The 13,020-nt window shown below is 46.3% G+C and overlaps 1 protein-coding gene across 2 annotated transcripts in view; it reads left to right on the forward strand.

Annotated features, from left to right (window-relative positions):
* The first annotated feature begins 541 nt into the window (after positions 1–541).
* COQ5 (coenzyme Q5, methyltransferase) overlaps positions 542–13,020 on the forward strand; it is a 34,508-nt gene continuing 22,029 nt past the window's right edge. Inside the window, exons 1-2 of one of the 2 annotated variants that reach the window (XM_038763083.1) lie at positions 542–739; positions 7,940–8,089. In XM_038763083.1, coding sequence (XP_038619011.1) covers positions 553–739; positions 7,940–8,089 — 337 coding nt within the window. In that variant the 5' untranslated portion in view covers positions 542–552. The remainder of the gene's footprint in view (positions 740–7,939; positions 8,090–13,020) is intronic. The other variant, XM_038763084.1, reaches the window with a different exon arrangement.

The following is a 13,020-nucleotide window of genomic DNA, read 5'->3' on the forward strand; positions in this document are numbered from 1 at the left end:
GGGCTCACAGTCTAAAAGGGGGAGACAGAGAACAAAACCATACTAATAAAATAAATAGAATAGATATGTACAAGTAAAAGAAATAAATAAATAGAGTAATAAATATGTACAAACATATATACAGGTGCTGTGGGGAAGGGAAGGAGGTAAGATGGGGGGGATGGATTACTATGATTCCTATTATTAGAACAGTACCCAGCGTTTAGAACAGTGCCATAGTAAGCGCTTAATAAATGCCATTATTATTATTATTATTATTATTATTATTACTATTATTAAAAGCTCTCTCAAAAATGGAGGAAGAAAACCCTGGAAGCAGCACAAGCCCACCCCTCCCCCAACCGGCCTCGTCATCCCCCCGGCCCGCTGAATTTCTCGCCGAGCCGCCTCAGGGAAGGTGGCTCCTGATTGGCTGAGCCTCCGCCACGTGACCGCCGCCCGCCGCGCCCCCGCGGGGATGGTGGCTCCTGATTGGCTGAGCCGCCGCCACGTGACCGCCCCCCTCCCGCCTGGTCCTCGCACCGCCCTGCCGTGGGCCTTGGGGCCGTCAAGATGGCGGCCCAGGGGAAAGGATGGGCAATGGGCCTCCTGAGGGGAGGCTCTCGCCTCGGCCTATGGCCTCAGGCCCTCGTAGGGGAACGGGCCTCGGCCTCAGGACGGCTTCTCTCCACAGAGAAGCGGCAGGCGGACACGCATTTCGGGTTCCAGACGGTCCCCGAGGCGGAGAAAGGGGGCAAAGGTGAAGGGGACAGGGGCGCGGGGCATCACGGGAAGGGCCGGGCCTGCCCACCCCATTCAGTCCATCCATCCTATTTATTATACTAATAATAATAATAATGGTATTTATTAAGCGCTTGCTATCAATCAATCAATCGTATTTATTGAGCGCTTACTATGTGCAGAGCACTGTACTAAGCGCTTGGGAAGTACAAATTGGCAACACATAGAGACAGTCCCTACCCAACAGTGGGCTCACAGTCTAAAAGGGGGAGACAGAGAACAGAACCAAACATACCAACAAAATAAAATAAATAGGATAGAAATGTACAAGTAAAATAAATAAATAAATAGAGTAATAAATATGTACAACCATATATCCATATATACAGGTGCTGTGGGGAAGGGAAGGAGGTAAGATGGGGGGATGGAGAGGAGGACGAGGGGGAGAGGAAAGATGGGGCTCAGTCTGGGAAGGCCTCCTTACTATGTGCCAAGCGCTGTTCTAAGCGCTGGGGAGGTTACCAGGTGATCGGGTTGTCCCACGTGGGGATCACAGTCTTCATCCCCATTTGACAGATGAGCCAACTGAGGCTCAGAGGAGTTGCCAACTTGTACTTCCCAAGCGCTTAGTCTAATCAATCAATCAATCAATCGTATTTAGTGAGCGCTTACTGTGTACAGACTGTGAGCCCACTGTTGGGTAGGGACTGTCTCTATATAATAATGGCATTTATTAAGTACTTACTATGTGCCAAGCACTGTTCTAAGCGCTGGGGAGGTTACAAGGTGATCAGGTTGTCCCGCGAGGGGCTCACAGTCTTAATCCCCATTTTACAGATGAGGGAACTGAGGCCCAGAGAAGTGAAGTGACTTGCCCAAAGTCACACAGCTGGCAAGTGGCGGAGGCGGGATTTGAACCCATGACCTCTGACTCCAAAGCCCGTGCTCTTTTCCACTGAGCCACACTGCTTCTCTATGTTGCCAACTTGCACTTCCCAAGCGCTTAGTACAATCAATCAATCAGTCGTATTTAGTGAGCGCTTACTGTGTACAGACTGTGAGCCCACTGTTGGGTAGGGACTGTCTCTATATGTTGCCAACTTGGACTTCCCAAGCGCTTAGTACAGTGCTCAGCACACAGTAAGCGCTCAATAAATACGATTGATTGACTGATTGATTAAGTGATTTGGTGATGACAGCATTTATTAAGCGCTTACTATGTGCAAAGCACTATTCTAAGCGCTGAGGAGGGTACGAGGTGATCAGGTTGTCCCACGGGGGCTCACCGTCTTCATCCCCATTTTACAGGTGAGGTAACTGAGGCTCAGAGAAGTTAAGTGATTTGATGATGATGATGGCATTTATTAAGCACTTACTATGCGCAAATCACTGTTCTAAGGGCTGGGGAGGTTACAAGGTGATCAGGTTGCCCCACGGGGGGCCCACAGTCTTCACCCCCATTTTATAGATGAGCTAACTGAGGCTCAGGGAAGTTGTGACTTGATGATGATGGCATTTATTAAGCACTTACTATGCACAAATCACTGTTCTAAGCGCTGAGGAGGTTACAGTGTGATCAGGTTGTCCCACGGAGGGCTCACCCCATTTATTAAGCGCTTACTATGTGCAAAGCACTATTCTGAGCGCAGAGGTGGGTACAAGGTGATCAGGTTGTCCCACGGAGGGCACACAGTCTTCATCCCCATTTTACAGATGAGCTAACTGAGGCTCAGAGAAGTTAAATGATTTGATGATGATGATGGCATTTATTAAGCACTTGGTATGTGCAAATCACTATTCTAAGAGCTGAGGAGGTTACAGTGTGATCAGGTTGTCCCACGGAGGGCTCACCCCATTTATTAAGCGCTTACTATGTGCAAAGCACTATTCTGAGCGCAGAGGTGGGTACAAGGTGATCAGGTTGTCCCACGGAGGGCACACAGTCTTCATCCCCATTTTACAGATGAGCTAACTGAGGCTCAGAGAAGTTAAATGATTTGATGATGATGATGGCATTTATTAAGCACTTGGTATGTGCAAATCACTATTCTAAGAGCTGAGGAGGTTACAAGGTGATCAGGTTGTCCCACGGAGGGCTCACCCCATTTATTAAGCGCTTACTATGTGCAAAGCACTATTCTGAGCGCAGAGGTGGGTACAAGGTGATCAGGTTGTCCCACGGAGGGCACACAGTCTTCATCCCCATTTTACAGATGAGCTAACTGAGGCTCAGAGAAGTTAAATGATTTGATGATGATGATGGCATTTATTAAGCACTTGGTATGTGCAAATCACTATTCTAAGAGCTGAGGAGGTTACAAGGTGATCAGGTTGTCCCACGGAGGGCTCACCCCATTTATTAAGCGCTTACTATGTGCAAAGCACTATTCTGAGCGCAGAGGTGGGTACAAGGTGATCAGGTTGTCCCACGGAGGGCACACAGTCTTCATCCCCATTTTACAGATGAGCTAACTGAGGCTCAGAGAAGTTAAATGATTTGATGATGATGATGGCATTTATTAAGCACTTGGTATGTGCAAATCACTATTCTAAGCGCTGAGGAGGTTACAAGGTGATCAGGTTGTCCCACGGAGGGCTCACCCCATTTATTAAGCGCTTACTATGTGCAGAGCACTATTCTGAGCGCAGAGGTGGGTACAAGGTGATCAGGTTGTCCCACGGAGGGCACACAGTCTTCATCCCCATTTTACAGATGAGCTAACTGAGGCTCAGAGAAGTTAAATGATTTGATGATGATGATGGCATTTATTAAGCACTTGGTATGTGCAAATCACTATTCTAAGTGCTGAGGAGGTTACAAGGTGATCAGGTTGTCCCACGGAGGGCTCACCCCATTTATTAAGCGCTTACTATGTGCAGAGCACTATTCTGAGCGCAGAGGTGGGTACAAGGTGATCAGGTTGTCCCACAGAGGGCACACAGTCTTCATCCCCATTTTACAGATGAGCTAACTGAGGCTCAGAGAAGTTAAATGATTTGATGATGGTGGCATTTATTAAGCACTTAGTGTGCGCAAATCACTGTTCTAAGCTCTGAGGAGGTTACAGGGTGATCAGGTTGTCCCAGTCTTCATCCCCATTTTCCAGATGAGATCACTGAGGCCCAGAGAAGTGAAGTGACTTGCCCAAAGTCACACATCTGAGACTTGACAGAGCCGGGATTTGAACCCATGACCCAAAGCCCATACTCTTTTCCACTGAGCCATACTGCTAATAATAATAATAAAAATAATAATAATAATGATGGCATTTGTTAAGCACTTACTAAATGCAAAGCACTGTTCTAAGCGCTGATGGGGGGGTACAAGGTGATCAGGTTGTCCCACGTGGGGCTCACAGTCTTAATCTCCATTTTACAGGTGAGGTAACTGAGGCTCAGAGAAGTTAAGTGACTTTCCCAAGGCCACACAGCAGGCATGTGGCGGAGCATGGATTCGAACCCATAACCTCTGACTCCCAAGCCCGTGCGCTTTCCACTGAGCCACGCAAGCGCTTACTATGTGTAAAGCACTGTTCTAAGCACTGGGGAGGTTACGATAATAATAATAATGATGGCTTTTAGTAAGCGCTTACTAGGTGCAAAGCACTGTTCTAAGTGCTGGGGAGGTTACAATAATAATAATGATGGCATTTATTAAGTGCTTACTAGGTGGAAAGCACTGTTCTAAGCGCTGGGGAAGTTACAGTAATAATAACAATAATGATGGCATTTATTAAGCGCTTACTATGTGCCAAGCACTGTTCCAAGCACTGGGGGGGATACATGGTAATCAGGTTGTCCCACATGGGGCTCACAGTCTTCATCCCCATTTTACAGATGAGGAAACTGAAGCACAGAGAAGTTAAGTGACTTGCCCAAGGTCACACAGCTGATAAGTGGCGAGGTGGGATTAGAACTCACTACCTCTGACTCCCAAGCCCGTGCTCTTTCCACTAAGCCATTCTAAGCGCTGGGGAGGTTACAGTAATAATAATGATGGCATTCATTAAGTGCTTACTAGGTGCAAAGCACTGTTCTAAGCGCTGGGGAGGTTGCAATAATAATAATAATAATGATGGCATTTAGTAAGCACTTACTAGGTGCAAAGCACTGTTCTAAGCGCTGGGGAAGTTGCAATAATAATAATGATGGCATTTAGTAAGCGCTTACTAGGTACAAAGCACTGTTCTAAGCGCTGGGGAGGTTACAATAATAATGGCATTTAGTAAGCGCTTACTAGGTACAAAGCACTGTTCTAAGCGCTGGGGAGGTTACAATAATGATGGCATTTAGTAAGTGCTTACTAGGTGCAAAGCACTGTTCTAAGCGCTGCGGAAGTTACAGTAATAATAATGATGGCATTTATTAAGCACTTACTAGATGCAAAGCACTGTTCTGAGCGCTGGGGAGGTTACAGTAATAATAATGATGGCATTTAGTAAGCGCTTACTTACTAAGCGCTCACGTGGTCTCACGTGGGGCTCACAGACTTAATCCCCATTTTACAGATGAGGGAACTGCGGCACAGAGAAGTGAAGCGACTGGCCCAAAGTCCCACAGCTGATAAATGGCGGAGCTGGGATTCGAACCCATGACCTCTGACTCCCAAGCCCGGGCCCTTCCCACTGAGCCACGCTGCTTCTCAGAGTGTGAGCCCGTTTTGGGGAAGGGATTGTCCCTTATCTGTTGCCGAACTGTGCTTTCCAAGCGCTCAGTCCAGTGCTCTGCGCACAGTAAGCGCTCAATGAATACGATTGGATGAAGTGACTGGTCCAAGGTCACCCGGCAGACGAGCGGTGGAGCGGAGATTAGTTGAGGATAAGGAATGAGGGGCACCCACCCCTCCACTCTTTTAGACTGTGAGCCCACTTTTGGGTAGGGACCGTCTCTATATGTTGCCAACTTGGACTTCCCAAGCGCTTAGTACAGTGCTCTGCACACAGCGCCCAATAAATATGATTGATGGATTTGGAGAAGGATGGAAGCCTTCTGTGCGTATCCCTGTCATTCCCAGGTGCTCTACTTTCCTCGCTCGCCCCTCCTTCCAGCTAGTTAGAAATGATTCCCAGGCCATTTGCAACAGATGTAAAAAGTTGGATTCCAGGTCCTCTACTTAGGTCAACCTAGATATTGTTAGAGGGTTTTTAAAATCCTAATTGTGAATGCCGCGGACTGCCCGGAAAACAAACAGATGGATATCTGGGAGCAAATTAAGCCAAAGTGGTCTTTGGAAGGCCAGACGACCCGACTTGGGTGAGCATGTTTTGGACACGTAATCGGGAGGACTGATTCTCTGGAGAAGACAGCGAGAAGCAGCGTGGCTCAGTGGAAAAGAGCCCGGGTTTTGGAGTCAGAGGTTATGGGTTCAAATCCTGGCTCTGCCAATTAACAATATCAATCATTAATTAATTATTAATTATCATTAATTATTATTACTATCAATAATATTACTATAATTAATAATTAATAATATTATATGCCACCGATATCATTGTTAATAATTAATTAATTATTGTGCTTAATGCTAGATTGAATATCAACATTAAATATTAGATATTAAAATAATCATTAAACAATAACATAAATATTAAATAATTATTTATTAAGTATTAATATTGAATATTAAAACAATTAATTAGTTATTGTGATTAATACTATTGATATTATTAATAATAATAATGGCATTTATTAAGTGCTTGCTATGTGCAAAGCACTGTTCTAAGCACTGGGGAGGCTACAAGGCGATCAGGTTGTCCCACGGGGGGGCTCACAGTCTTAATCCCCATTTTACAGGTGAGGTAACTGAGGCCCAGAGAAGTGAGGTGGCTTGCCCAAAGTCACACAGCTGACAATTGGCAGCTGTGAGAAGCAGCATGGCTCAGTGGAGAGAGCATGGGCTTTGGAGTCAGAGGTTATGGGTTCAAATCCTGGCTCTGCCAATTAATAACATTATTAATTAATTAATTATTAATTAATAATAATGAATGTTATCAAATAATTGATTATTGACATTATATATCGATATTAATTACTGTCAATAATGATAATATTAATTAATTACAATTAATAGTGTTAATATTATTAATAATAATGGCATTTATTAAGTGCTTACTATGTGCAAAGCACTGTTCTAAGCACTGGGGAGGCTACCAGGTGATCAGGTTGTCCCACGGGGGGCTCACAGTCTTAATCCCCATTTTACAGGTGAGGTGACTGAGGCCCAGAGAAGCAAAGTGACTTGCCCAAAGTCACACAGCTGACAGTTGGCGGAGCAGGGATTTGAACCCATGACCTCTGACACCAAAGCCCGGGCTCTCTCCACTGAGCCAGGCTGCTTCTCACAGCTGCCAATTGTCACTTTGGGCAAGTCACTCCACTTCTCTGGGCCTCAGTGACCTCATCTGGAAAATGGGGGTGAAGACTGGGAGCCCCCCGTGGGACAACCTGATCACCTCGTAACCTCCCTAGCTCTCAGTGCTTTGCACATAGTAAGCGCTTAATAAATGCCATGATTATTATTATTATTAAGACCCTAATGCTAGGAAAAGTTCAGCGAAAAGGTGGAAGAGGCAGACCAGCAGTTGATGGATAGAGATCACGACGATAACGGAAGAACCATTAGAAAGGTCGCGGATTATGGCAGAGGACGGAACATTCTGGAGAAAATAGATCCATAGAGTCGCTATGAATCAGAAATGACGGCACTTGAAAATAATAATAATTCGGATATTCCTTAGCAACGGGCTACTACTTGGCCTAAAGGAAATAGCATGGGAGTTAGAGGACCTGAATTCCAACTCCATTTTGTCTGCTCAGGCAAGTCACTTAACTTTTCTGTGCCTCAGTTTCCTCAGCTGTCTAATAGGGAGTAAATACCTGTTCTCTCTCCTCTTAGACTGTGAGCCCTATGTGAGATTGTTGATTGTCTCGTAATCCTCTGCTCTGGCTTCTGTACTGTAACTTGAGAAGTTGTGGCTATTTTACAGTTCCATAAATAGAAAAAAAAAATCAGCAGAACAGACCTTTTTAGACTGTGAGCCCACTTTTTAGACTGTGAGCCCACTGTTGGGTAGGGACTGTCTCTATATGTTGCCAACTTGTACTTCCCAAGCGCTTAGTACAGTGCTCTGCACACAGTAAGCGCTCAATAAATACGATTGATGATGATGATGATGATCACGGCCGTGACCAGCTTGGGGGTTTGGCGCCCGGTCCTCAGTTTACCAGGTGTTCGAGAGCGTGGCCGAGAAGTACGACGTGATGAACGACTCGATGAGTCTGGGAATCCACCGCCTCTGGAAGGACCAGCTGCTGCGGCAGATGAGGCCTCATCCGGGGACCCGGCTGCTCGATGTGGCTGGGGGAACGGGTAAGAGACCCTCTCTCGGCCCGCCCCTCCGGGGTCTGCAGACCCTCGTTCATTCAGTCGTATTTATTGAGCGCTTACTATGGGCAGAGCACTGGACTAAGCGCTTGGGAAGGACAAGTCGGCAACATCTAGAGACGGTCCCTACCCAACAGCGGGATCACAGTCTAGAAGAGGGAGACGGAGAACAAACCGAACATATTAACAAACTAAAATAAATAGAATAAATATGTACCAATAAAATAAATAGAGTAATAAATACGTACAAACATATATACCGCAAAGGGGGCCGCTTCTCCGCTTTCATTACCTCGGAGGGGCTGTGGAGTCCCTTCTAGACTGTGAGCCCACTGTTGGGTAGGGACTGTCTCTATGTGTTGCCAACTTGTACTTCCCAAGCGCTCAGTACAGTGCTCTGCACACAGTAAGCGCTCAGTAAATACGATTGATTGATTGATTTACCAAAGCCGGAACTAGAACCCAGTTGCTTTTTACTCCCGGGCCTGGGCTCTAGTCACTAGGCCCACTGCTTCTCAGCACCTAAACATATTTATTCTATATCACTCAATCCTATTTAGTAATAATAATAACGGTGGTATTTGTTAAGCGCTTACTATGTGCACTGTTCTAAGCGCTGGGGGAGATACAAGGTAATCAGAGTGTCCCGCGTGGGGCTCGCAGTCCCAATCCCCATTTTCCAGATGAGGTCACAGGGAAGTGAAGTGACTTTGCCCAAAGTCACCCAGCTGTTAAGGGGCAGAGCCGGGATTAGAACCCACGACCTCGGACTCCCAAACCTGGGGTCTTTCCACTGAGCCACGCTGCTTCTCTGTTGAGCACTTACTGTGTGCAGAGTACTATACTAAAAGCTCGGGAGCGTACAATATAAGCATTCTTTGCCTACAGTGAGCTTACGGTGTAAAGGACTGGTTGGGGAGTGCTCACTCCCAATCGTAGCAAGGTTTTTAAACTACTTTTAGCACCAGAAACACAAAAGCGCATTTTCAGGTCGTGAGGCCTTCCCCAACTGAACCCCTCATTTCCCCAGCTCGCTCTCCCTTCTGCGTCTAGGCACTGGGATCCTGCCCTTTGGGCATTTATTTATAGAGAAGCAGCGTGGCTCAGTGGAAAGAGCCCGGGCTTTGGAGTCAGAGGTCAGGGGTTTGAATCCCGGCTCCACCACAAGTCTGCTGTGTGACCTTGGGCAAGTCACTTAACTTCTCAGAGCCTCAGTGACCGCATCTGTAAAAATGGGGATTAAGACTGTGAGCCCCACGTGGGGCAACTTGATCACATTGTATCCCCCCCCCAGCGCTTAGAACAGTGCTTTGCACATAGTAAGCACTTAACAAATGCCATCATTGTTATTATTATTATTTATTTTGTTAATGATCAATCAATCGTATTTATTGAGCGCTTACTGTGTGCAGAGCACTGGACTAAGCGCTTGGGAAGTCCAAGTTGGCAACATATAGAGACAGTCTCTACCCAACAGTGGGCTCACAGCCTAAAAGGGGGGAGACAGAGAACAAAATCAAACATACTAACGAAATAAAATAAATAGAATAGATATGTACAAGTAAAATAAATACAGTAATAAATATGTACAAACATATACACATATATACAGGTGCTGTGGGAAACGTATACACACACACAGCTGGGGTGCATGGTCCCAAGTCACTGCACTTCTCTGGGCCTCAGTGACCTCATCTGTAAAATGGGGATAATAATAATAATAATGGTGGCATTTGTTTAGCGCTTACTATGTGCCAAGCACCGTTCTAAGCGCTGGGGGGGGATACAAGGTAATCAGGTTGTTCCGCGTGGGGCTCACAGTCTTCACCCCCATTTTACAGGTGAGGTAACTGAGGCCCGGAGAAGTGAAGTGACTTGCCCAAAGTCACACAGCTGACAAGCCGGTATTCGAACCCGTGACCCCTGACTCCCGAGCCCGTGCTCTTTCCACTGAGCCACGCTGCTTCTCTAGTGATGTGCATCTAGCATTATTTCTATTCTGATGACTTGACACCTGTCCACATGGTTCGTTTTGTTGTCTGTCCCCCCCTTCTAGACTGTGAGCCCGTTAATAATAATGATGGTATTTGTTAAGCGCTTACTATGTGCACAGCACTGTTCTAAGCACTGGGGAGGTTACAAGGTGATCAGGTTGTCCCACGGGGGGCTTACAGTTTTAATCCCCATTTGACAGATGAGGTAACTGAGGCCCAGAGAAGTGAAGTGACTTGCCCAAAGTCACACAGCTGACAAGTGGCGGAGCCGGAATTTGAACCCATGACCTCTGACTCCAAAGCCCGGGCTCTTTCCACTGAGCCACGCTGCTTCCCCTACCCGTTGTCGGGTAGGGACCGTCTCTATAGGTTGCCAACTTGTACTTCCCAAGCGCTTAGTCCGGTAAGCGCTCAATAAATACGATTGAATCATCATCATCAATCGTATTTATTGAGCGCTTACTGTGTGCAGAGCACTGTACTAAGCGCTTGGGAAGTACAAGCTGGCAACCTATAGAGACAGTCCCTACCCAGCAGTGGGCTCACAGTCTAAAAGGGGGAGACAGAGAACAAGACCAAACATACTAACAAAATAAAATAAATATTTATTGATTGATTGATTCATTGATTGAATGAATGAATGAATTTGATATTTGCCCCGCTCTCAATCCTTCGGCATTTATGTACCGATCTTTAAATTATGTAGCATACATGATTTATTTATATTGATGCCTGTCTCCACCTCAAGACTGTTAACTCCTTAAGGTCAGGGAGAGTGTCTGCTAATTCTGTTTTTTGCACTCTCCCGAGTGCTTGGTACAGGGCTCTGAACCTAGTAAATGCTCAGAAAATATCACTGATTGATTGAGGTTGTTATTTCAGGAATTTCAAGTAGCCGCCTCTGCTGTCCTGAGCTACTTTCTCCTTTTACTTCTCCCATCCTGGTTGACAGAGTCGCCTTCCCGCCCGTCCCTCCACCTCACAACCTTGAGTTCATCTTCGACACGCCCAGGTGCAGTCCGTCTCTTAAACCGCTTGGTTTTTTTTTCTCCCCGATATTTCCCGGATTCGCTCTTCCCTCTCCACCCTCTACGGCCACCACCCTGGTCTTAAGTCTTTGTCACCTCCCAGCTGGATGACTGTATCAACCTCCTCTCCCATCTCCCTGCTCCCGGCTTCTCCCATCTCCCTGCTCCCGGCTTCTCCCATCTCCCTGCTCCCAGCTTCTCCCCTCTCCCATCTGTTGTCGTCCCCCCCACTGCCTGGATCATCTTTCCTAAACGCCTCTTACCGCATCACCTCCGCCTCAAACACTTCCAGTGACTCCTCGTCTCTTTGCACATCCAACAAATTCCCGACGTCGGATCCAAGCCTCTCAACTTCCTTACCTTTTCATTCTCATCATCATCATCATCAATCGTATTCTCGCCTTTGGGTCAACTCAACCAGTAGGATTTGGTGCATTCCTCGTAAGTCCTGGGAGGTTTGGAAGGCACACTCCCTCCCCTCAGGGAGCTTACAGTCGACCAAGGGATAGCATTCATTCATTCAATCGTATTTGAGCGGCCAAAAGGAGGAAGAAGGGAATGGAAAGATTGATATCATCATCATCATCATCATCAATCGTATTTATTGAGCGCTTACTATGTGCAGAGCACTGTACTAAGCGCTTGGGAAGTACAAATTGGCAACATCTAGAGACAGTCCCTACCCAACAGTGGGCTCACAGTCTAAAAGGGGGAGACAGAGAACAGAACAGCATCATCATCATCAATCATATTTATTGAGCGCTTACTATGTGCAGAGCACTGTACCAAGCGCTTGGGAAGTACAAATTGGCAACATCTAGAGACAGTCCCTACCCAACAGTGGGCTCACAGTCTAAAAGGGAGAGACAGAGAACAGAACAGCATCATCATCATCAATCGTATTTATTGAGCGCTTACTATGTGCAGAGCACTGTACCAAGCGCTTGGGAAGTACAAATTGGCAACATATAGAGACAGTCCCTACCCAATATGTGGATGAATTAAGTGCTTAACCCAATAGAGCCTTTAAGTGTATCCCGTCGATATATGGGGGACAGGAGTGGCCCAGGTGGTTGGGAATTCAGAAGAGCTGAGGTGACAGTTGGGAAAATATGTGGGGAAAGAAGCAGCGATGTCTGCGTGTGTTTTTTTTATGGTATTTTCTAAGTACTAGGCACTGGATGAGATCCAAATTAGTTTGGACACAGTCCCTGTCCCACATGGGGCCCCGTCTTAATCCCCATTTTACCGATGAGGGAACTGAGGCCCAGAGAAGTGAAGCGACTTGCGCGAGGTCACACAGCAGACAAGCGTAGGAGCCGGTCCTTCCGGTTCCTAAGCCCGTGCTCTCGCCACCAGGCCATATGTGTCTGACACATAGTAAGCACTTAATTGAACCATCAGTGGTATTGTTCCCCTCTGGACTGTAAACTCATTGTGGATAGGGAATGGTCATCATCAGTCGTATTTATTGAGTGCTTACTATGTGCAGAGCACTGTACTAAGCGCTCGGGAAGTACAAATTGGCAACATCTAGAGACAGTCCCTACCCAACAGGGGGCTCACAGTCTAAAAGGGGAAGACAGAGAACAAAACCAAGCATACTAACAAAATAAAATAAATAGAATAGATATGTACAAGTAAAATAAATAAATAGAGTAATAAATCTGTACAAACATATATCCATATATACAGGTGCTGTGGGGAAGGGAAGGAGGTAAGAAGGGGGGGATGGAGAGGGGGACGAGGGGGAGAGGTCTACCAACCATTATTTTGTACTCTCCCAAGAGCTTAATACAGCGCTCTGCGCACCGTAAGTGCTCAGTAAATAGGATGTATTATTGAGTTCTTGCTGGGTACTTGGGAGAATACAATACAGTAGAGTTAGTGGACA

The sequence above is a fragment of the Tachyglossus aculeatus genome, chromosome 21 (assembly GCF_015852505.1).
Source record: "Tachyglossus aculeatus isolate mTacAcu1 chromosome 21, mTacAcu1.pri, whole genome shotgun sequence".
Taxonomy (NCBI): domain Eukaryota; kingdom Metazoa; phylum Chordata; class Mammalia; order Monotremata; family Tachyglossidae; genus Tachyglossus; species Tachyglossus aculeatus.